We start from the raw sequence: 23053 nt of genomic DNA, 5'->3' as shown, positions 1-23053 counted from the left end.
AATCCTGGTTTTGAGCTGGCCCACCTCCAGCTGTACAGCCATTTGGGGAGTGAGCCAGCAGACTAAAGATTTCCCACCCCTACCCATCTCTGTAACTCTGCTTTTCAAATAAATAATCTTCTAAAAAAGAAATTTCAGTCTAAGTACAAAGTGAAGTGTAAAGAGAAGGAATGGAGTAGAACAGAATGGAACACATGGCCTGGAATGGAACAAGGTAACAAAATAAACACCAATAAAGTAACAAAATCCTGACCTCACTCTTAGCATGATTATTGTGAAAATATTCTACAATTTGCTAAAGTACTATGAAAGTCTTGGAGGCACGGTGTGCCCTATTCTTCCATATCTTAAACACTTAGCTCAGTGGAGAACACAAATTTTTGTGAGAGTGAGAGCGGTATTTGGCCCAAGTGGTTAAAATCCCATACCCCAGAGTGCTTAAAGCTGATCCCAGCTCCACTGCTGATTCCAGCTTTCTACTGGTTTGCGCCTTATCAGGCTGCAGGAGATGGCCCTGCTGGCTAGGTTCCTGTCATCCCACTGGGTGAGCCGAACTGAGTTCCTGGCTTCTGTCTTATGCTCTGGACCAGGGCATTTAGGGAGCAAATCAGCAGGTGCACCGGCTAGCTGTTTCTCTCTTTCTCCCACTCACTCTCCCTCCCTTCCTTCCCCTCAAATATAAGTTAAGAAAACATCTAAAGCATACAAAATCTTAATAGTAAAAATAGGTAAGTTTGGGTAGGAGGATAAATGAATAGCAAGACATACAAGACAAGTAGAAAATGACAACACTGAAACCAACACCGTGAACATAACCTGCACAGCATTAAAGAATCAGACCACCGAGGTCTGAAATAAGCCATGTAAACAACGTCTCGAGTTTTTATTTCTTAAACTCCGTATGTGCCTTTGAATTAGGGACTTCCAAAATTTTAACAGTAACATTTTTAGTGATATTTACAGCAAAAACTAAATTCTTCAAGAGCAGTTCAGGCTAGATTTCAAGGTTTACCATAACAAAAACACTTGTAATTTTTTGAATCTGAGCAGATTCTGTTCTAACCAGGTATCTCACAAAGAAAGATTCTGGAATAAAGACCCTAACTTCCAAGCTGCTTTTCTTGCAAGGGGATCCTGGTCCGGTTTTTCTCAAGCCCACAGGAAGCTCCAGAAGCCCTGGTGGTTGTGGTCCAAAGCCCAACACATGCCATTCCCATGCTTGCACATACATATAACATGTACCTTGGCCGCCACCCAAGCCAGAGATGACCCCTGACCTCTCTGAAAACGACAGAGCTGGCCAGATCCTCAGTTCCAGCACTCTGCTCTGCATCACAGGCCCCACTCCACGTCATACGGGTTGTGAGAAGTTTCTTGGACCAAGCTCAGAAAAATAAGCAGAAGGACTGAAGGCTCCTAAGTGGGCCATCTAGGTTCCCTGCACACAGCTAGCAGCAGCGCAAGCTCCTGGCAGAACGCAAACCATCTGTCAGGGCTGAACTGCTGCACTGCCTGGAAATTATCCATCAGCCACCCCCACCCTTTGGGCATTTCGCCCCCATTTTCTCAGTCCACTCCTGCTCTCTCTACCGGTAAAGCTACAGACCACTTCAATAGCCTAGGCTCTGCCCCCTAGGAAACAAAAGGGGAAGTGGATGCATCAGCCAAGTAAATGAATCCCATTCCTTTTTCACATGTGAGGGGGTAGGAAAATCTACTTGTAATTTCCGGTGTTAGTCATCCTTTTAGAAAGCACCTCTTGAAATTATTCTGGTTAAACCTTGGAAAGACTAAGCTGACTTGTTCCGTGTTAAAACCGTGCAACGTCATGAAAAGCTTCATTTTTGAAGTCAGTACTTCCCTGCGAACAGCAGGGGGCACTAGCGTACCAGGAACGGCAGGCAGGGCCCAGACACTGCTGAATGACTGCGCTGGGTCTCCGAGCGCCGAGATGACCTCAGCTCCAGATAAAGTCTTTTGTTTTGTGTCCTATTTTACAATGCGGCGTTCAGTTTTCTATAGAAGGTTGTGAGTCAGACAGTATTACACTGTGACAGTGTAGCTGGGGAAAAAAGAATTGTGAAGAAAACAAAGGGAAAAAAAAAAAAGGATCGCAAAGGAAAAGTGAAACGCTTCCAAATAAAACTGCTTAAAGACAGGAACAAGAAATCCTGCCCCCGGTATAAAAAGTTTATCTCCTCTCTGCTTCCATTCTGGACACTGACTTTCTGGACTGCAGACCTAGTCCAATACCTAGTCCTCACAGACATACATTTCGTTTCACTTAGCTTTCTGGTACATCAAATTTCTTCATAAAAAGAGAAAAGCCTGCTCTAAGCCAAATACCGTATTTTTTTTTCCCCCAAGGAATTCCCAAACAGTGTTGTTCTGTGACCATTCGTACAAATTCTAAGCGTAGAATGTGAATGTTTTGTGCCTCCCGAATGCTGCTAGCCCAGGTTCATGGGCACTTGCACGCCCACTCTTCCAGGAACCACGCAGCTGCTGCTAAGGGGCGTCTCGGTGGGACGTTTGTGGGAGTGGAAGGATGGCTGCTCTGCATTACAAGGGGCCGGGAAGCGTGTTGAGTAATCCAACCCGCAAAGGCATCAAGTATGAAACTATTTTCACGCATAATTTCAGTTCCAGACCCAAATACAACACCCACAAGCCTGACTTCCTCCCCTTGCTAGGCTGGACTTTCCGGGTTGGTAATGTATTCCTACAGCGTTATGACAAGTGTCACTGGGCTGTGGGGGAAGTAGAAACGATTCAAAACCTGGCCCCCAAATTCTCAAAGCTGGAAGGGCCGACAGGGTCAGCTCTGGCCCTAGCTTCCCCAGCTCGGCTTACTCAGTGAACCCACAGCTCCCTTCTGTTCATTGCGACCCGTCAGCTGTACGCAGGCCCTCACCCGGACCACCTTATCCAAATGACTCCTTCTTTACCTACCTGAAGTGTGTTTGCCAAAATCACTTTCTCAGTGAGGCTTTCTGACCACCTGTTTAATTTTTGTACGTTTATAATTTTATTCATCCTATATCTTCAGGGAAAAAAAATGCTTTTATATAACAAAGAGCAAACGGTTATCCATTGGCTCACTCAAATGACCACAAAAACCAGGGTGAGACCAAGCTGAAGACGGTAACCAGGAACCCAGTCCCGGCCCCAACCACTAGAGTCATGGCTGCCTGCCTCCCACCATTGCACAGGGGGAAGCTGCAATCCGAAGTGGGAGCTGGGAACACACCCAGGGGCTCTGATGTGAAATCAGGACATTAAAACACAGACATTTTAATGATATTAACTCTTCCAATCAATGAGCGATGAGTATCTTTCCAGTTTTGTGTGTTCTTGATGATCTCTTTCATTAGCTTGAGATATATATATACACATATATAATTTTTCATGGTACAGTTCCTGAGACTCGGGGATTTCCTCTTCCACCAGCCCCATCCTCCCTCCCACTGCTTTCCCATATATTGTAGCAATACCTCCGTGCAACCCCCTTCCTCCCCTCTGTTCCTACATGGCACACAACATCATCTGTATGCTATTATGACATGTGCACAGATGAAATAACTTGCACCTAACCAGCAGGGGACTTAATCCACCAGTAAAAGGGAAAAAACCTGGCTAAACCCAAAAGAATACTCTGTGCTGTATCTAAATGAGAAGACGCACTACAAACAAGTTGGAAATGAAAAGAAGGATGGGCTGGGATGCAGCAAGAAAATGCAAATTTAAAAGAAACTTTGAGATTTTTGAAATTCAGCATCACAGAACTGAGGCCAAGCAGCAGGACAGAAGCAAGAACGTCTCCCAGCGCTGAACGCTGAAGGCTAGAGTTCACGGTGGTGGAAATCAAACACTTCCGAAAAGGTTCAGGGCAAATAACACAGCAGCTGCTCTTATTTCTGCAGAAGTTACAAGCAGTTCAAAGAAAACTCAAAAACAAACAATAGCAGATGCTAATATACCTCTCTTAATCTAAAACAAGTACAGAGGACATGTAAGAAAATTGATTTGTAATTTAAAAATCCACATGCATATACCTCAATAAGTTATATACGGAAACATGCAAGTATATCAACAATATAAAACTAAAAATTCTTAACAGTTCACACATTTTAAAAAGCCATCCTATCTCAAATCTTTACATTTTTCTATTGTATAAAACTTGACTGAAAGTGAAATACTCAGTGATATTGAAAACTGCTAAACCAAAATGGCATGACAACCAAAATGGCATGACAACCAAGCCTACAAGTTACTGCTAAAGACTGCTCACAATGAATTCATAGATTTCAATACCAAACATAAGAATGAAATCAATGAATTAGATAATCCACTTAAGCTTGCTTATGGTTTTTTTTGCACTTTATTTTCTTTTTAATTCAGCAATCTACATTGAAATCAGCATGACACAAGCCTAACTATGTTTACCTGCATTTACCATTTTTACTATTAGTTTTCACTATTATTTTTACTATTTGGGAGAAATTAAAAAGTTACATTACAATCATTAGGGGCTATGCTTTTTGGCTTCAAGAAAACATATGCAACATAAAATCAAGTAAAACCTCTAGAATCTTTCATTAAAGTCAGAAAATCATCATCAAGTTATGAATCAAGTTTATGTTTATTTTGAAAACCTGTATTGTCCAACTCTTGTAGCAAAAATTCTAAGTGGTGACCAGTCACTTAGCCATGAACATCTCTCTACGCACAGGTTTTAGACTGTCAATCCTGTTTTTACTTTTTTCACTGAAAGCAATGAGGACTACTTGAGAAATTGCTGATTCTACTTTTATCAGGCACCGAAATGCATTTTATAGTTTCCATAATTAAAATAATAGCACATGAGTAGACAGTCCAATAAAAGACACAGCTGCAGACCCAAGTACAGGGTTGAAATTTATGTGTGTGATTAAAGTGGTAGCTCAAATTCCTGGAGAAAGAAAGAGCACCTTTTAAAAAATTAAATGTTGTTACAACAGCTACATGGTCATCTGAAACTGTAAAACTGGATAACACACGACCTGAGCAGGATTCTCACCCAAACATCATCCACCTTACAGTGAGGAACCTTTCTGACACACCCAAGTGCAAGGATATTCTGGAAGAACGGTGGCCCCAACATTTCAGAAACGGTAACGCCAGGGAAAACCACAAGGGTGGGGAACTGCAACGATAACTACAACATGTAATCCTTGTGATAACTTAGATCCATATTTGACAGTGAGGTCATCCAAGACGTTTGGAAAATCACTGAGCAGACTGGTACGAACTCTTGGAATAACGTAGCAGTGTTAACTCTCCCAAGCATGCGGATAGCACTGAGTATCTGTGGACACCAGAACTGGAGGGGGCAGCTGTGGCCTCCACCTGCACCACAGCAGGTGCACACACACACTGGCACGTGGTGGGAAAGGCTAGGGCAGCTCAGCACAGGATTCGGCACACACACACACACACACACACACACACGTAGAGCCTCCCCCACAGGTCGGGTCTGTGGCGCCGTGATTGAGACATCGTTATTCTCAGAATAAAGACACTGGGACACTAAACCAAACGGTACGAAACGGCCTTTTGCGTATACATCGGCAACACTTACAGGCTGGGGTCTACGCTGCACTTAACTAACTCTGAAAACGCTCTCGACTTTCCTCCGGGACTTTCTCCTCAGCCGACACCAGGGCCGGAGGTGGGCGCTCTCAGCCGCTGCCTGAGGGACAAGCCGGGACGGCGCGGTGGGCGGGGCCTGCGGGCTGGGCGGGGCGTGCGGGCTGGGCGGGACCCAAAGGTAAGTGCGGCCTGCGGGTGGGCGGGGCCCGCAAGGTAAGTGCGGCCTGCGGGTGGAGGGGTGGGCGGAGCTTGCGCGCCTGACGCATGCGCCGGGAGGCCGCGCGGCGCCGCCCGGAAGCCGGGCGTGCTGGGTGGTCCGCCGGGTGACAGGCCGGTCGCGCTGTGGGCTTCGAGACTTCCAGGGAGGACGGCGCTGGCGGGAACGCTGCTGCCTGCCGGGCCGCGGAGGGCTGCAGCGGGCATCCTCACCGCTTCGGAGCCCCCGGCCAGGACCGCTTCCCGGCTGCATTCGTCAGGGCTGACTTTTGCACACTTTGTGGAGTGGATTGTGACTGGCCGTGCCGAGCATTATTCTGTTTCCCACACCCGGCTGCGCCCCTACAAGGGCAGACCCAGGTAAAATCCTAAAGACCTTCGGATTTGTCTGCGTAGAACCTGCACTGGGGGAGTTTGCCAGTGAATAATGTAGGGTTTGCAGGTCGCATTTTCGTCTTTGTTTTCACAGCCGCCCGCACGTGTACAGAACGCGGGGAGTGGCCGGCCTGAAGTCGAGCCAGCAGCCCTGTCCCGCCCCGGGTTTACGGGAGGACCGAGCTCTGCTGCCTCTCGGGGCTCGGTCTCCTGGGTCCCCCTCCTTCACCTGCACCCAGGCTTTTCCTCCCGGGCTGGTCGCTTCTCCGGGGGTCGCGGGCCACCAGGAAACCTTCAGACCGGCGGCTGAAATGGCATTGCTTTCCATCCAGAAGCGAAAGTCTCATTCAAATAAGTTAATGTAAAAGAAAATTGACGATCTCTCAGACTGTTCTTTTAAGAATTTTAAAGTTACAAATAGGCTATACATTCACTCTTGTAATTAGACAATACTGAGGAGTAGATGAAGAAAGTAAACTCCCCCCGATCCCAAGCCATATGAAACGGCTGTTAAAATATTTATATTTCTTTCTATGTTTTTTTTTTGAGGAGGGAATTTGTACTGATAGGACAACATACTAAACTGGATTTTTCATTTTGTTGTTTTGTGTTAGACACAGAAAATTGTACAAATTATAAAAATAATTCATTATAAGAAATGAAAAATAAGAAAATATTAAAATAAAATATAAAAATAACAATTCATTATTATTTCAAAAATAAACGCACCCTTGGCAGCCACTACCCAGGTCAAGAAATAAGGCTCTCTCCAGCTCCCTTCATCTGCCCGCCCAGTTGGGAACAACTCTCCCGGTGTGACTGCTGCTCACCCTGAGATTCATGATTTAGTTGTCTGCTTGAATTACACATTAATTATTCAGTGAATATTCAACAGCCTGACTTTTGTAAATTCCACGTTATATTTGATTTTTTTCTGTGTAACAAATCTTATAGTAATAAGTATTCTCTTTCCTGCTGTATGGCACTTAATTGTTCAGAAATACACTCTTTTTCCTTCATTTTTTTTATTCCTTTATTCATTTTTTAAAGAATGGCTGTATTTAGACATAAGTCACATGCACAGTTTATTCATCCCACGTGTAGGTGTCAGTGTGAATGTTTTGGGGTGTCTGTGTGAACAGCCATCCCCATAGCCAGTCTTCAACACCTGAAAAGCAACTCCGGTCCGTTTCGGTCCAAACCTCCCAACACCACTTTTCTGTCCTGTCCAGCTCCACCGAACACTCATCTTCCTGTCTAGTCTTGCCTGTTGTGAATATTTTGCAGAAATTAAATCCGGGTGAGGTCCTGTGAGTGCTCCCTGAAAAGGCCAATGAGTGTTCAGATTGCCTTCTCATTTGGGACTAACAAGTAGTAGCGATGTGAGCATTATTCTGTTTCCCACACAGACTTTTGTTGGAATATGTACATAACATTAGAGGAGCTTGGACATAGACCCGATGATGGTCATCAATAGTTGTAGTGCCACACAGTTCTACAGACTTATACTCCAGCAGTATTGTATGATGAGCATACTCCTTGCCCACATCCTCACCAACACTGGTGGTGGTACACCTTTAATTTACAATGCTGTGATGATGACTAACAAGGAACATCTTGTGGTTATGGGCTAGTTGTATATCTCACTTAACAGAACTTCTAGGTACTCACTTATTTTGCTGTAAGGCTATCTTTGTTTAGATGAATGCTATAAACAAGCATCTTTCCTAACCTGGCTTGTATTTAACTATCTCATTATTAGCTTTTAAAAAAAATACATTTTTTATTTTTCTTCCAGTCTGATTCACAGATCTTTCTCTGTGACTGTGTTCCTGAACTCTGTGGGTCAGTGTCTACAGCCTTTGGTTGTATTTTATTTTAAATAAGAAAAAAACCCTCTACTATTGAGCATATTGGCATTGTCTGCTTTACTTTTTGTCTTTTGGGGGCATTTTGAAGTAAATTATTCTTTTTTTGTTGTTTCTCCCCCACCTCCCCCCCAAAAAAAAAACCAAAAATTTTTGCATGACTGTAGCCTTTGCTGGCCTGCGAGGAATCATTGCCTGCTCCAGGGTCGTAGTGACAATCTCTTGTGTTGGAAACTAGTCTTTTGACATTTATATATATAAACTATGCAGAATTGATTTTGAAGTGTGATGTTAATTCAGGACTAGTTCTGTTGTTTTGTTTTGTTTTGTTTTATCACATAGGCATTCCATTGACCTGTGTCCTCTTGGGGAAAAAAAATTACTCTTATCTCCTCGTTCAGTAATATCACTTTTTTCATAAGTTACTAGCAGAAAATCTACAGATATTAGAATTAGTAGACAAAGAATGTAAAATAATGGGTAGATTAAATAGATGAAGCCATAGATAAAGTCATGGGGAGCCTCAATAGAAATATAAAATCAATAATATAAAGGACTGAATGAAAACCCTACAGTTGAAATCATAATAATTGTAATTATTTGATGAGAATATCAGTACATTTGACACATGTTAGAGAAAATTACTACACTTGAAGAAAAACCATTCAGAGTATCCAGATTTAAAGTATACAGAATCAAAATAAGTTTAATAGTCATCAATGACTTGTGAGATAGAATCAGTCTAATACACATTAAATTGGGTTCCCAAAATATAAGGAAAGAAATATGGGACCAAAAACTCTTACAAAACCTTGCAAAGTTTAATCAGTATCTTTTTCCAGAGTGTTTTACTTGTTTTCACTGTAAAGTTGATTGCAAGATCCCAGCTTGGTATCAATGGATTTTAGAAATTAGCACAAATCAATTTATACTTGAGAGATCCACAGGCATTTTGAAAGTCACACAGAATGCGGAAAAATATTTTCTTTGGTATAGTTGTCCTGATCATGGCTATAGCTTAGAGATCAAAGTTGCTGGGCCTGGCATGATAGCCTGGTGCCTGAAGTCCTCACCTTACTTGCTCCTGGATCCCATACGAGCACCAGTTCTGATCCTGGCAGGCCTGCTTCCCTTCCAGCTCCCTGCTTGTGGCCTAGGAAAGCAGTAGAGGTTGGCCCAAAGCTTTGAGATCCTGCACCCTCATGGAAGACCTGGAAGAAGCTGCTGGCTCCTAGCTTCAGATTGGCTCAGCTCTGGCCACTGTGGACACTTGGAGAGTGAATCAGCAGATGGAAGATATTTCTATCTCTTCTTCTTTGTGTAAATATTTGACTTTCCAATATAAATAAATAAATAAATGTTAAAAAAAATTGAAGTTGTGCACCCACCAGTGGCACCGTCCTCAGCCTGGTGACATCATTATTCATCAGACTATCCCACCATGCAGGAGGTTTCCTCTATACGAAGTCCCACAGCTCCTTGTGTGTCCAGATTTCCTCTCATAAGTATACCAGTTCCATTGGACTAAAGCTTATTGTAAAGCCCATACATATCTTGGCTTTGTTAATTAAAGGTCTTGTGTCCACAAGCAGTGACCTTAGGAGGCCAGGGATTAGTCTGCAGGTTATGGCTTATGCAGGAAAAGGATACAGTTCAGCACTTAATACCCACGCTGGTCTATTTTTACCTGTGACCCTTATTTTAAATACAGTACATGTTCATTATTTAATTATGTCTTCCTGTCTCACCTTGCTTCTACTAGAATACAGATTCCATAAGGGAGGGATTTTAATTAATTTTGTTCTCTGTAGTATCTTCAGAACCTCAAATGAGGAAAAAGTTATAATTGTTGATGTTTTTACTCAGAGCCAGCACCTGTGCAGCTTTAATTTAATCTTAGTAATCCCCTTTATCTTTCAAGGCATTCAAAGTCCTGATTGTATTTCAGGATTTATGCATTGTTAAGTGGTGTTTGAGTTCTTTAGCAGAAAGAATCATATCACTAAAAGTTCCAGCTTTTTGCTGAGGAGAAGAAGAAGAAATGAGATACTCTTGTTTCTAAAGCAACACAAAGCTTTGGATGATGCTTCTCCTGATTAAACAGATTGCGGGTGCTTCCGTGTGCATAGTAGCATCAGACTGCTGAGAACCACGACGCAGACGCAGGGCCTGGACCCATCTAATGGAAAGCTGTCTATTAAGTTGTAGGCCAACTGTACCAGCTGTTCCCACACCCCAAGTGGGACTTTCAGAAACAAACAAACAAAAAAGGTATAATCACTGAATCACTGATGGTGCTGCCATGGAGTGTTCCTTTACAGCAAATAGAAATTACCTATTTTTTTTAATTACTTTTAAATTTATACCTGAAAGGCAAAGTTATAGAGAGAAGGAAAGAGGGAGAGTGAGATCTTCCATCCACTGGTTCACTCCCCAGACGACAATGGCCGGGAGCTGAGCCAGGAGTCTCCCACAGGGGTGCAGGGGCCCAAGGGCCTCAAGGGCCATCTTCTACTGCTATGTTGTGGCCATCCTCCTACCTAGTGTTTTAGTCTTGTTATTATTATTTTTTAATCTTGCTTATTCTTGAAAGCAGAGTCTGAGACAAAAGTAAGTGCTTTCTATTTGGTAACCTGATGTCAGGGAGCAGGAATGAAATGGGAGAAAGAGTAGGAAAGAAAACAGAAGGCTCAGGCAAAATAGTGTTACCAAGTGATGTGCCACTGAGGCATGCTTAATGCAGAACTTTCTCAAGATTCTCATGAAATTTTGTTTCGGGGGTCCGTGATGGCTGAGGTCCTCACCTTGCACACACCAAGATCCCATATGGGCACCAGTCCTAATCCTGGCAGTCCCACTTCCTATCCAACTCCCTGCTTGTGGCCTGGGAAAGCAGTCGAGGATAGCCCAAAGCCTTGGGATCCTGCACCCACGTGAGAGAACTGGAAGAGGCTCCTGGCTTCTCTTTTTGGATCCACTCTGCTGTAGCTGTTGTAGCCACTTAGGGAGTGAATCAACAGATGGAAGGTCTTCTCTGTCTCTCCTCTCTGTGTATCTGACTTTGCAATAAAAATAAATCTTTAAAAAGATTTTTTTTTAATCTCAGAATTGCCTGGATGAAGGGTGAAAGGGAGAATCCTTTGTCTTTCAGCTGTCATTTCATATACTGAGATATCTCAGGGAGTGGAAGGCCCCCATCTTTATAGGCAGCAGAGACATGACAACTTAGCCAGTGCCACAGCATCATCACACCTCGCTTCATCAGAGGAGCCTTGGAACAGGAAACTAGATTCTTGGTGACTATTGAAGTGAGACGCTGTCAGCCCAGAGCAGGAGATAAGTTCTGGAATTGTTCTTCAGGCCTGTGGCTGGAATCACAGTTGAAAGGAGACAGCATATGGAGGATATGGCAGCACATTGAAGTCTACAGAGGACATCGGGTACCTCAACAGAACAAATTGATCAAATACCCCAGCCAAGCGTTGGAAGTAAATAACTGGGCAAACAGAGACTCTTAAGGTGGACTATGTCAACCAGTGGATTCTGGAGAGATTTCATCGTGCTTGGCATGGCAAAATTGGCAGTAATTCAGAACTGTTGAACTATCAAAACCTCACGAGCAGGACCCACCGAGTATCCCCTGTATCAGGGACCCTGGGATGGTATCAGGTGGCCGTCCTCTATCTGAGGGTGCAGAGGTGTTTGGGAGGCTGGGGTGTCGCTTCTCTGCTTTTCTCCTCCCTTCTCCCAGATACAAGAAGGAAAAAAAAAGTGGAAATGGTGATGTCACCCACCTTCCTGCAGCCCTTGGCCCTTATCACTCTAATCAACTATGTAAAAATCATCAAAAATAAATTAATAATTTTAAAAAGAGATAGCACAAAAGAGGTGTCGGCTAAACCCTGATAATACACTCCTAGGCTTGTCTAAATCTATTTCCTGCATTCTTTCTGTGTTCTGTTTTTTAGCGTCTTCTATGAGGTCAGCACAAGAGTTAAATATTAGAAAATTTAAATGTTTTTGAAAGCATGTGTTTATGGGGCTAGGCAGTGACTCAATAGGCTGATCCTTTGCCTGCAGCACCAGCATCCCTTATAGGCACCAGTTTGTGTCCCGGCTATTCCATTTCCTATCCAGCTCTCTGCTAATGGCCTGGGAAAACAGCAGAAGTTGGCTCAAGTCCTTGGTCCTCTTCACCTATGTGGGAGACCTAGAGGAGGCACCTGGCTCCTGCCTTTGGAATGGCTCAGCTGCAACCATTTGGGGAGTCAACCAGCAGATGGAAGATTTCTGTCTTTCTCTGTAAACCTGCCTTTCAAATAAAAATACGTCTTTAATCAAAAGGAAACGTGTTTATGGTAGTTTGACTCATGTTTATAAGAGAAAGTGAGATTGAAACTTGAATTTTTTTGGTATGTTACTTAAAACGTTTGACCATTGGGAGATGATTGGGTAGTTTTTCATTTTGCATAATCTCAGAAACAATCATGAGTTATTTGGAGAAATTGGAAAAAAAATTTAACTGTTTGTAGTTCTTTGTGAGCTTCAGAAATCAATGTTATAGTCTTCCTAAATATTTCTGGTTTCTTGTCAAATAGCACCAGTGTTTGAAACCTTCCAATCAATAAAAGGAAAATTGCAAGAAGCACAGAGAAAAGAGCTGTGATCATTTCTGTCTTGTAACAGGTTGGCACTGATGTTGGTTGGAGGACGGGGAAAACTGCATGATTCCTCTGGGAGGCGCTGTCTCCCAGGAGCAGGCCTGATTCAAAATTATACCACTTGTCCCCGTTAACCTCACACCCCTTGAAGCAAACCTAAAGTTAGTATAAGTAACACAGAGCTGATCTACAGCCTATTACCTGCCGGAATAATGTCCAACTTTGTTAGTCTGGGTCCTCAACAGACATGAGCAAAGACAGGATTTATGCGCTGAAACAGAAAGAAGCAAGTGGGATGACATTCTCAGACCACGTAACGCGCCTGGCCCTGAGGAGGTGTGATGCTTAACTGTATGTCAGCCTGTGTTTGGCCAAATACTGTGGCTGTTTCAAGGTGTTGCCTGATGAGATTAGCATTTGGGTGGAGGAAGGTTTAGTTCTCTCTGTGACTGTTGAGCTAGGTTGACCATTTTTTGTTCTAAGGCTGGAATTAACAGCGCTCCCAGTTATTAGGCCTTTAGGCAGCAGATCATGGGACTTCTCTCTATATTTGTGTGAGCCAACTCATTATAATAAATGGGATAGATGTTTGACTGACTAATGGATGAGAGATACTGTTGATTGGATGTCTCGAGACCGTGGATAATACTGAGTAAGAATGGTTGAGTAGCAAGAAACTTAGATTGTAGCACTCTAAAGTTTTAAAGTCATCCAATGAACCATCAAGCCAAAGCAGCCTGTGTGCATATGCGAGCTCTTTTCAGTCATTGTACTGATAGGAACCACCCATAGAAAATGTTGCCTTGGCATGGAAACATCAGTAGAGTCACAGAGCAGTGGCTGGGACTGGTTAAGCTCCCCTCAGCAGGAGATCCAGGGTTTGCGTTTTCATAACTAGTTCAGTTCACCTCTTATGCCTCCTGTCTGCCAGGAAGATGACTAGTTGCCAGTGTCAACTCAGATCCTACACCAAATAATCGTAGAAGTTCCTGGATAGTCTCCTGTACCAGTGTGTTATTTTTTAAGTAGCCATAAATCCATTGGGAGGGGAACTTGAGGACTCAGCTCAGTAAATACTCACACTGATGCGCAGGAATGTCCTTTCTGGGAAGCCAGCCAGCACTTTGCTCCTTGCCGGTTCCTTCTCTGCAAATTTTCTCGGGTCTGGGAAAGGAACAGCGATCACCATGATTTTTGAGTTAGTGTGCTAAACTTTTTCTTTTTCATTCTGGTTTTAGTTCATTATAGAAGTTAAAGGGCTTTCTTGATCCTAGCCTATCCATTTTTGCTTGTAGGGGTGCCCTCTTCATTTAGTCATCTCGCAGAAAACTTGTGAATTAAGTCCCCTTCAGTACTCCAGGCTCACTGATTGGTGATAATTACACCCTCCTGGCTTTCAGGGCCCTCTCCTACTTAGGAACCCATTACTCCTGAGTGCTGTGAACAAACCCAGCTCCACACTCGTTTCATTTACCTTCAGGCTTGGCTAAAAAAAAAAAAAAAAAAAAATAGTGTCTTCTCACATGTTTTTCTTCATGGTAACAGAACACTTTTTTTTTTTTAAATTATTACTTTCCATGATACAGTTTTGTAGGTATAAGGGTTTCCTTCCTGATTAAATAGCATGTCTTCTGCCTTGCTTGGAATAAAAATATATGGATTTTCCAGCCTCATAAAACATCCATTCCAGAAATGACCACCTCTCAGTTTCTTCATTCCTCCTGCTGTTTACTAAGACAACTTCGGCAGTCCAACTTCACTCCATCATATCTCCAGGCTTTGGAGTTATCCACTACTTGGGGTGCTTACCAAGATAATGTCATTATCTGTGCAACTGTAACAAGCAGCCATGATTGGGTAATTTATAAAGAGCAGAAATGTTTTCTTCAGAGATTTGGAGTCTGGCAAGTTCATTGTCTAAAAAGGGCTTGGTCACTACTACCCAGATAATACCTGTTTGCTCTGATCTCCAGAGGGGATGAACTCTATTGTGTCATATAGTAGAAGGAACAGAGGACCTAAGAGGCTCAGCTAGAATTCCCACCGGTCCCCTCCTCCCCCTCTTTTTTTAGATTTATTTATTTTATTGGAAAGGAAGATTTGCAGAGAAAAGGAGATACAGAGAAAGATCTTCCCTCCACTGGTTCACTTTCAAAATGGCTGCAGCGGCCGAGCTGAGCCAATCCAAAGCCAGGAGCCAGGAGCTTCTTCTGAGTCTCCCAAAATAAGAGGTAGGGGTCCAAACACTTGAGCCATCCTTCCTTCTTTCCTAGACCATTGGTAGGGAGTTGGGTGGGAAGTGGAGTAGCCAGGATAAGAACTGGCACCCATAAGAGATCCCTGCACGTGCAAGGCAAGGATTTAGCCACTAGTCATTGTGCCAGGCCCACTCCCCGCCAGCCACCACCGCTTTTCTAGTGTTGATCATCCAACTCATAAAGGGTCCATCTTATTGATTAAATCACCTCTTTAAGGCCGTATTTCTTATATACTATCACAGTAGTGATTAAGTTTCAAAGCATTTTTCAAGAGACAATCTATGGCATATGATAAAATCCTGAGTGCTACTAAATGTGCCTAGATACATATTTTCTAGTCCTGTATTCAGGCTCCCTCAATAATGCAAGCATTAAGTGCCAGGAGGGTTCCACTGGTTTGCACTGAAATATGCTCTGTCTTTGAGCTGCTTTAGTGAATAATCGTTTGCTTCCCTTATCAGACCCAGCACTTTCCTCTCGAGGTTGTATTAGATTTTTCATTGTTTTCTTGGTAGAGCATCTGCTGTCCTATTGAGAAATAGAATCTTCCACACCAGAGAAAGTGCATAGCTTTCCATAAAGTACACTTCAGGTCCATATGAGTTCATTGTGAAAGTCCTCTGTACACTTAAGAAGAAAAAAGTGCCAAACTTGCAGTTTTTCCTATAAATATGAAAATATAAATATTTCACAATTTTTCTTAGGTGGAATGCATAATTTTAATAGAAAATATTACCAAAAAGGAAAATAGTAAGTGGAGACAAAATATAGGATTGTCAAATCAAATTCAGAGACTCACAAGAATAAAAAGTTTTAATCATTTATACAGTTTTATTAATCTCAATAGCAGAATCAATCAGAAGTACAGGCAAGGCAATTAAATTCCTGGACAAGGGTCTGGTTTCCAAGGCCCTTCCTTTGTGTAATAGATAAACTATTTAGCCAAGCTGGGAAGATAAATTCTCTAGATGAGTTCATCTCATATTACATGGAACTTTGTAATTTTTTTTTAAGATTTGTTTACTTATTTCAAGGCAGAATTAGAAAAAGAGAGGGAGTGACAGAAAGAGATCTTATGCCCGCTGCTTCACTTCCCAAATGACCAGGACTGGGTCAAACCAAAGCCAGAAGCTTCTTGTAGGTCTACCTGGGTGCAGGAATCCAAGAACATGGGCCATCTTCTACTGCTTTCCATGGCACATTAGCAGGGATCTGGATCAGAAATGGAGCAACTGGGACACAAACCAACTCCCACATGAGATGCAGGCATCACAGGCGGGGACTTGATATCCTATACTACAATAATGGACAACATAGAACATTGTAAGTTACAACATTTCTCCATTTTATACCCAGGTACTTATAGCCTGCATGACATTTTCCTGAGGTTTTGTTTACTTTGGTAATACTGAATCAAAGACGTACTGTTAAAAACACCTTAGATAAGAACTTACGTGCTTGCTTCAGCAGCACATACACTAGATAAGGACTTACTTCCTAGGAATTACTTATTTACATGAAACCTGTTATTAATATAAGATTTGCCTGAATTACCTGCATTATTTCTTTTCTGGAAACTTTCCCCAAGATGTCTCCACTAGAGGAATTAATTGGCTGCTAGCTGTTTTATTTTTTCAATTCAAATGCCAATAACTCAAATACACAGATTTTAAGGTACAAACCAAATAATTTCAAAGTAGAATGTATATTATATTAGACTAGTACATCATGAAGTTCATTTTATCATTTGAAAATTAGTTAATTTAACTCATCTGTGAGAGAAAAATTAGGAAAATCCATCTCATAAACTCAATATTGAAAATGAGCAATTGAACACAGCAACATTCATTTGAAAACTTAAGTTATCAGAAAACTAGGAGTTGAAATTTCTTAAACTGATATGGTAGCTCCTAAAAATCTACAACCTGCGTAATACTTGTTTAAAAAATATATATTTATTTTATTGGAAAGCCAGATTTATGGAGAGAAGAACAGACAGAGAGAAAGATCTCCATCTGCTGGCTCACTCCCCAACTGGCCAAAACGGCCAGAGCTGAGCTGATCCCAAGTCAGGAGCTAGAAACTCCAACCAGGTTTCCCATGTGGATGCCCAAGGACTTGTGCTAACCTCCAGTGCCCTCCCAGGCCACAAGCAGGGAGCTGGATGGGAACTAGAACAGCCAACCCCTTATAGGATGCCAGTACTTGCAGGTAAGGATTAGCATGTTGAGGCATCACTCTATGCCCGAACCTTCATAATACTTACCACACAAGGACTCTTTCTTTCCAAAGCAGATCTCAGTAGGATGTTCACCCTCTTCTCTCTTCAGCAGCACACTGCTCATTCAACCAGGGCAGTGAAGGAGAAATATATGGAAAAGAGAGCAGGTATAACTACTGGAAAAGAAATAATTGTTTATATAGAAAAAATATGATCACAAATCATTAAAATGACTGTGAGCTCAAAAGATCAAAGTATCAAATGATTATTTGGGCCTGGCATGGTAGCCTAGTGATTAAAGTCCTTGCCTTGCATGTACCATGTAGGTACCAGTTCTAATCCTAGAGGCCCCACTTCCCATCCATTTCCCTGCTTGTGGCCTGGGAAAGCAGTTGAGAATGACCCAAAGTGTTGGGACCCTGTACCTGCATTGGAGACCCAGAAGAAGTTCCTGGCTCCTGGCTTTGGATCAGCTCAGCTCTGGCCATTGAGGCCACTTGGGGAGTGAATCAGAGGATGGAAGATCTTCCTCTCCAATAAAAATAAACGAATCTTTTAAAAAAAGAATTAAAAAAAATAATTACTCATCCTTGCATTAGATCGATTGAACTAATTCAAATATTTCAAATTTGCAATAATTAAAAATCAAATACTTCAGAATAAGTTGGAAAATTTGCAATTTTAAAAAAAAATTACTTATTTTTATTGCAAGATTTACAGAGAGCAGAAGAGTCAAAGAGAAAGATCTTCTTTCCACTGATTCATTCCCCAAATGGCCACAACAGCCAGAATTTAACTGATCTGAAGCCAGGAGCTAGGAGCATCCCTGGGTCTCCCATGTGGGAGCAGGGTCCCAAAGCTTTGGGCAATCCTTTATTGCTTTCACAGGCCACAAGCAGACAGCTGTATGGGAAGTGATGGAGCAGGAACATGAACCAACAGTCATATGGGATCCCAACAGATGCAAGGCAAGGACTTTAGTCACTAGAAGCGTCAACGCCCTATAATTTTTTTTTTACACTGGAGAATATTACTAACAGAAATTGGATATGGTTCAAATAAAGAAAAGTGTAAACAATGCTAATTCATGGAAGACTGACTATTTTAAAGGTAACTATTTTAGTTTGATCCAAAATTGTATGTAACCAGCCAAAAAATTCTCAGTTATTAGAAAATTAATAAATGAAATCCAAAATATATATGGAAGTGTAAATGGCCTAAAAATATAAAAAAAGGAAAATGGCTAGAATTGCCAAGATAATCTTGAAGAAAAACAAGATACAAGGAAAATTCTAGATATTAAAATCAATCATAAAGTTACAGAAATTGAAACAGTAGTAATATTTGTACAATGAGAAACTAATAGAATAATAGAATAGAATAAAGGATTAGAACTGTAAGTTTGTTTCTCTACAGGCAAACTGTTCCTTACTCTAAAAATAACTTTGTCTTCTTTCTGCCTTCACTGCCCTGGCTTGGATAAGATGAGCTTAAGCTCCGCTTAATGTTTGTTTTTCCACTCAAAATATCAATTCCTTGAGAAAGACCACAAAAATGTCACTGAAAGAAACATGCAAAAGAGTTCATTACTGGTTTTTAACTCCCCAAGAACAAAATCGTGGCATCATATTTATGTTGGAAGAATATTTGGTTTTCCACTTCCTCCTGTGCTCTGCCTCCTCCAAACTTATATGAGGAAAAGCATCTTAGTATTAAGTAAGAAAAATGCAAATCACCGAACAAAAGAAACTCTGACTTGTGAGGGTTTCTGAAAAGGGAATGAATATTCAAAGAGCATGAAAGAACTTCCAGGGAGAATTAATGCACATAATCTATGAAATGAGAGACTTATGCCCTACTTCAGACCTGGAAGGAGTTTTATGCAGTTGTTTTTGGCATTATGGTACAAAATATTGGGATACAAACTCTGGCATTTAATGCTTAGACATACAGATCCTGCACTAATTCATAATATTTATGAGACCAAGAGTGATAGAGAATGTTTTCCTTGTATAAAAACTAGAGAAATGAGGACATCTGCTGACATATAACAGGGTGAACTTGTAGAGGTCCTGGATTTCATCAAGTTCTACATGGAGCGTGATATCAGTGAGGAACAGAAAGGACAGTGTTGACACCAGCTGTCAATGATGCCACTCAAGAATCACATGCCATGACATCACCTAAGTTGCCTGGAGCTTGCCTGGGCAAGCCTCAGTGGAAGAGATATGCTCTTACCTGAATGTCTGTGGCCCCCTTCAAATTCCTACATTGAAATCCTACCCCCCAACCCCCAGGTGATGGTATCAGCAGGTGGCACCTTTGGGAGGGATTGGGGCATCAGGATCTGTTCTCATGAATAAGATTAGACCTTATAAGAAGAGAGAGTTCATCACTCCTTCTGCCACAGTAAAAATACAATGGATCTTAGACTCCCAGCTTACAAAAATGTGAAAACCATGTTTGTGATGTTTACAATTGATCTAGTTTATGATATATTTTGTTGGAACAGCCCCTAAAATATTTTGTTACTAAGACAAGTAGACAATGCATTGTGTTACTTAAAATGTACAGATATACTGCGAAAAATTCATGTAATTGTGAAATTAAAAGATAAGTTTATGGGACTAGTGTGGTAGCCTAGAGGCTAAAGTCCTTGTCTTGCATGCGCTAGGATCCCATATGGGCACCAGTTTGTATCCCAGCTGCTCCATTTCCCTGCCAGTTCCCTGCTTGTGACCTGGGAAAGCAGTAGAGGATGGCCCAAAGCCTTGGGACCCTGTACCCACATGAGAGACCTGGAGGAAGCTCCTGGCTCCTGGCTTCGGGTCAGCTAAGCTCTGGCTGTTGCGGCCATTTAGGGAGTGAAACAGCCGTGGATGGAAGATCTTTATATCTCCTTCTCTCTGTAAAATATGACTTTTCAATAAAAAAAATAAAATCTTTAATGTTTATTTGGGGGCTGGAATTGTGGTGTAGTACATCAATACTCCATTTGCAATGTTTGTTCACATGGGTCAGTTTGTATCCTGGTTGCTCCATTTCTGATCCAGCTGTCTGCTAATGGCCTCGGAAGAACAGCAGAACATGGCTCTAGAACCTGGGAAAGCAACAGAGGTTGGCCCAAAGCCTTAGGACTCTGAACCTGCACTGGAAGAAGCTCTTGGCTCTTGGCTTCAGATTGGTCCAGTTCTGGCCACTAAAGCCATTTGGGGAGTAAACCACTGGATGGAAAATCTCTTTGTTTCTCTTTCTCTCTGTAAATCTGCCTTTCAAATAAAATAAAATATATGGTTTATAAATATGCACATTATGAAAACACTGTGCATGGCTTTTAAAGAAAGTGCAGCAGTTAAAAAGAAAAAACTTGTAATTCTCTATTTCTATGGACGTTTGGGAATAACCTCATAATATTTACATCTGCCTGGATTTGAGGGGGAAGAGGTGTTGGTATGTGTCCTGACCACTAGATAGAAAGAAAACTTATGAGACACAGTTAAGCTATGAAAAGCCAAAGCCATTTTGCATACACCTGAGTATATGATCTGCAAGCCTATAATGATTAAAATAATGCCCACATTCTCAGGCAGGACTGACAGACTGCTGTTGAAGGGTAGATTAACCAGGAACAAAGCATCTGTGTGTAGTTCTTTTAATGTAGCCTGCAAAGCACTGTGCAATTAGGGAGCTATTTGTCAAATTATGTTCTGTGGAACACTATTTTCACAGGATATGAATTGATGTTATCTGAGAAACACAATTGGAACATTTTTTCTGTGCCAGATTCTTCAACATGTGAATATTTGTTTGTGAATGTTTAATACAACTCTCCAAAAGAAATTATTTGATCTGTCCCATGTGAAATGTTAGGATGTGCAGCACAGATCCTGCTCAGAAGGACCCACACCACAGTTGCTGGGTGTGCTGACTGTAGGCAGCCAGCAGCTGGCTTCCGGCTCTGGGAATAGCCCCAGCAGCTCAGAACCACCCTGCATGAGGTGACCCATAACCAGTGATGGCTCAGTGCAAGGATGCAACGTCAGTCTATTTTCCATCTCAAGACATTCCTGAAGATCCTCTCAACTCCAGAACCCCCATTGGTGGCCCAGGCTGCTGTGGAGCATTCATTGCAACTCAACTCATCCAATTGCAAAGTACTGCTTCATCTCTTTTCTACAAGAAAAGCACTCTACAAGAGTGCTTCCTTACAAGCATCCTGTGAGTTAAACTTTGTCTCAATCTCAGAATCTGCACCCTAGAAAACTCAGTCTGAGATGTCCTACTTCCTGATTCTGTTTGCCAACAAAAGTGTTTTTCATAGCGTATACAGCAGGTCCAGGATTTTGGAAACACACATTCAGGTTGTCAGGAAGCAGAGATTGAGAACATGGTAAATGCTGTGTGGGAAATGGGTGGAAGAGACTTGGACCCCTATCCATGAAATTCTTTGAAATTTGAAATCAGTCTAGTTTTGAAACATAACTCTGCTGTTCAAAGTACTATAGAATCCATTATGTCTTGATGGGGGATAGATAAGATCTAAATAATACATGAGGCTTCTTCAAAAAGTTCACAGAAAATGTCTATTATGAAAAATTTATGCATGGATTTCAATGGAGTGTGTTTTTTTTTTGCACTGGCATAAACTTTAACCCCATCTCATGAGCTTTGTGAAATATCTTCCTTTAACATAAGAATAAATATTCTACTCTCTAAAAATTTTTAGATCTCTAACGTGATCAGTGATTATTGGAGGTGTAGTAGGAAAAGAGTTGAAAATGCATTTCCAAGAAATGAAAACTTTGCTGTTGCAATTTCACAAAACAAACAACAAATCCTAGAAACTAAAAGACTTACCCAGAAAAGTCCAGAGGATTATAACTCCCTTAATTTATTAAAATGATTGTGTTAGGCTAGCCAGTAACTTATACCATTTCAGGATGCAGCTGCACTAAAATTAAAAACCTAGAATGAGTATCTCTTTTATAAGCCTTTAAAAACAATTACAATTGTATTTTGGTTTTAATTTCAAACAAGGAGCTGGCTTGAAAGACTAACACGTAAATGATCAGAGACAATGAACTGGCACACGGCATGTTCAGCACAGAGCAGTTTCAAAATAGATGAGATGCATGCAGCCTCCACAAATTTGGCTTAGGGAGGAGTTTGCTTCAGCTCCCTTGAATAAGCTACTGTGTATGGCTCACAAGGGTCCTGTTCTTAATGAGATGGTGCATAGCAGCAACACACTGTGAATCCAAATAGCAGATGGCAACACTGTTGAGTAGGCTGGCAGTCTGATGTCTAGCTACCAACTGGCAGCAGTCATTATTAAATCGATTCATGTGCCCAGGGAAACTCTTCATAAGCATTGTAGCCAATGTGTGCAGCAAGGAAGAAAAAAAAAAAACGCTTTGCTATTCCTAACTACCTTGATTGCTATCTGTAATTTCAAAAATCCGTTTCCCCAAGGTCATCACCAAGAAATGGCATGATATGTGAACTGGAGGCCTTATTCCTTTCCACTATACTCCTGTACCATTAAGCATGATAGCTGTGGATTTCCCTATTTGGTGAGTAGCTTTTACTCAAAGGAAATAAGTTCATAGCATTCACCCCATGGACTTGTGGCAAGCGGTCATTGACAAGCAGGCACTCATGGTGTCTCTAAGAATCTGTGTTAAGTATTCTTGTGGATTTAATAGCTGAACATATTCTGTCTTACATAACGAAGCATTGGCCTAAATTGCTTATGATCCCTCCACTTGAGACAGGTAACTCATCCCTCGGTGAAAAGCTTGTTATAATCACACTTGGTTAGGA

General features: G+C 41.7%; 1 protein-coding gene across 1 annotated transcript; it reads left to right on the top strand.

Annotated features, from left to right (window-relative positions):
* The first annotated feature begins 2548 nt into the window (after positions 1-2548).
* LOC121156937 (extracellular tyrosine-protein kinase PKDCC-like) lies at positions 2549-22775 on the top strand. Its single transcript, XM_040980920.1, has 4 exons — positions 2549-2613; positions 5623-5844; positions 5908-6207; positions 22703-22775. Exons 1-4 carry the CDS (start codon positions 2549-2551, stop codon positions 22773-22775), a joined length of 660 nt encoding a protein of 219 aa, XP_040836854.1.
* The last annotated feature ends 278 nt before the right edge of the window (positions 22776-23053 follow it).

The sequence above is a fragment of the Ochotona curzoniae genome, unplaced genomic scaffold (genome assembly GCF_017591425.1).
Source record: "Ochotona curzoniae isolate NIBS_2020 unplaced genomic scaffold, NIBS_Ocur_1.0 contig_3498, whole genome shotgun sequence".
Taxonomy (NCBI): Eukaryota; Metazoa; Chordata; class Mammalia; order Lagomorpha; family Ochotonidae; genus Ochotona; species Ochotona curzoniae.
Note: the sequence above shows the minus strand (reverse complement) of the source record. Positions and strands in the feature narration are given on the sequence as shown.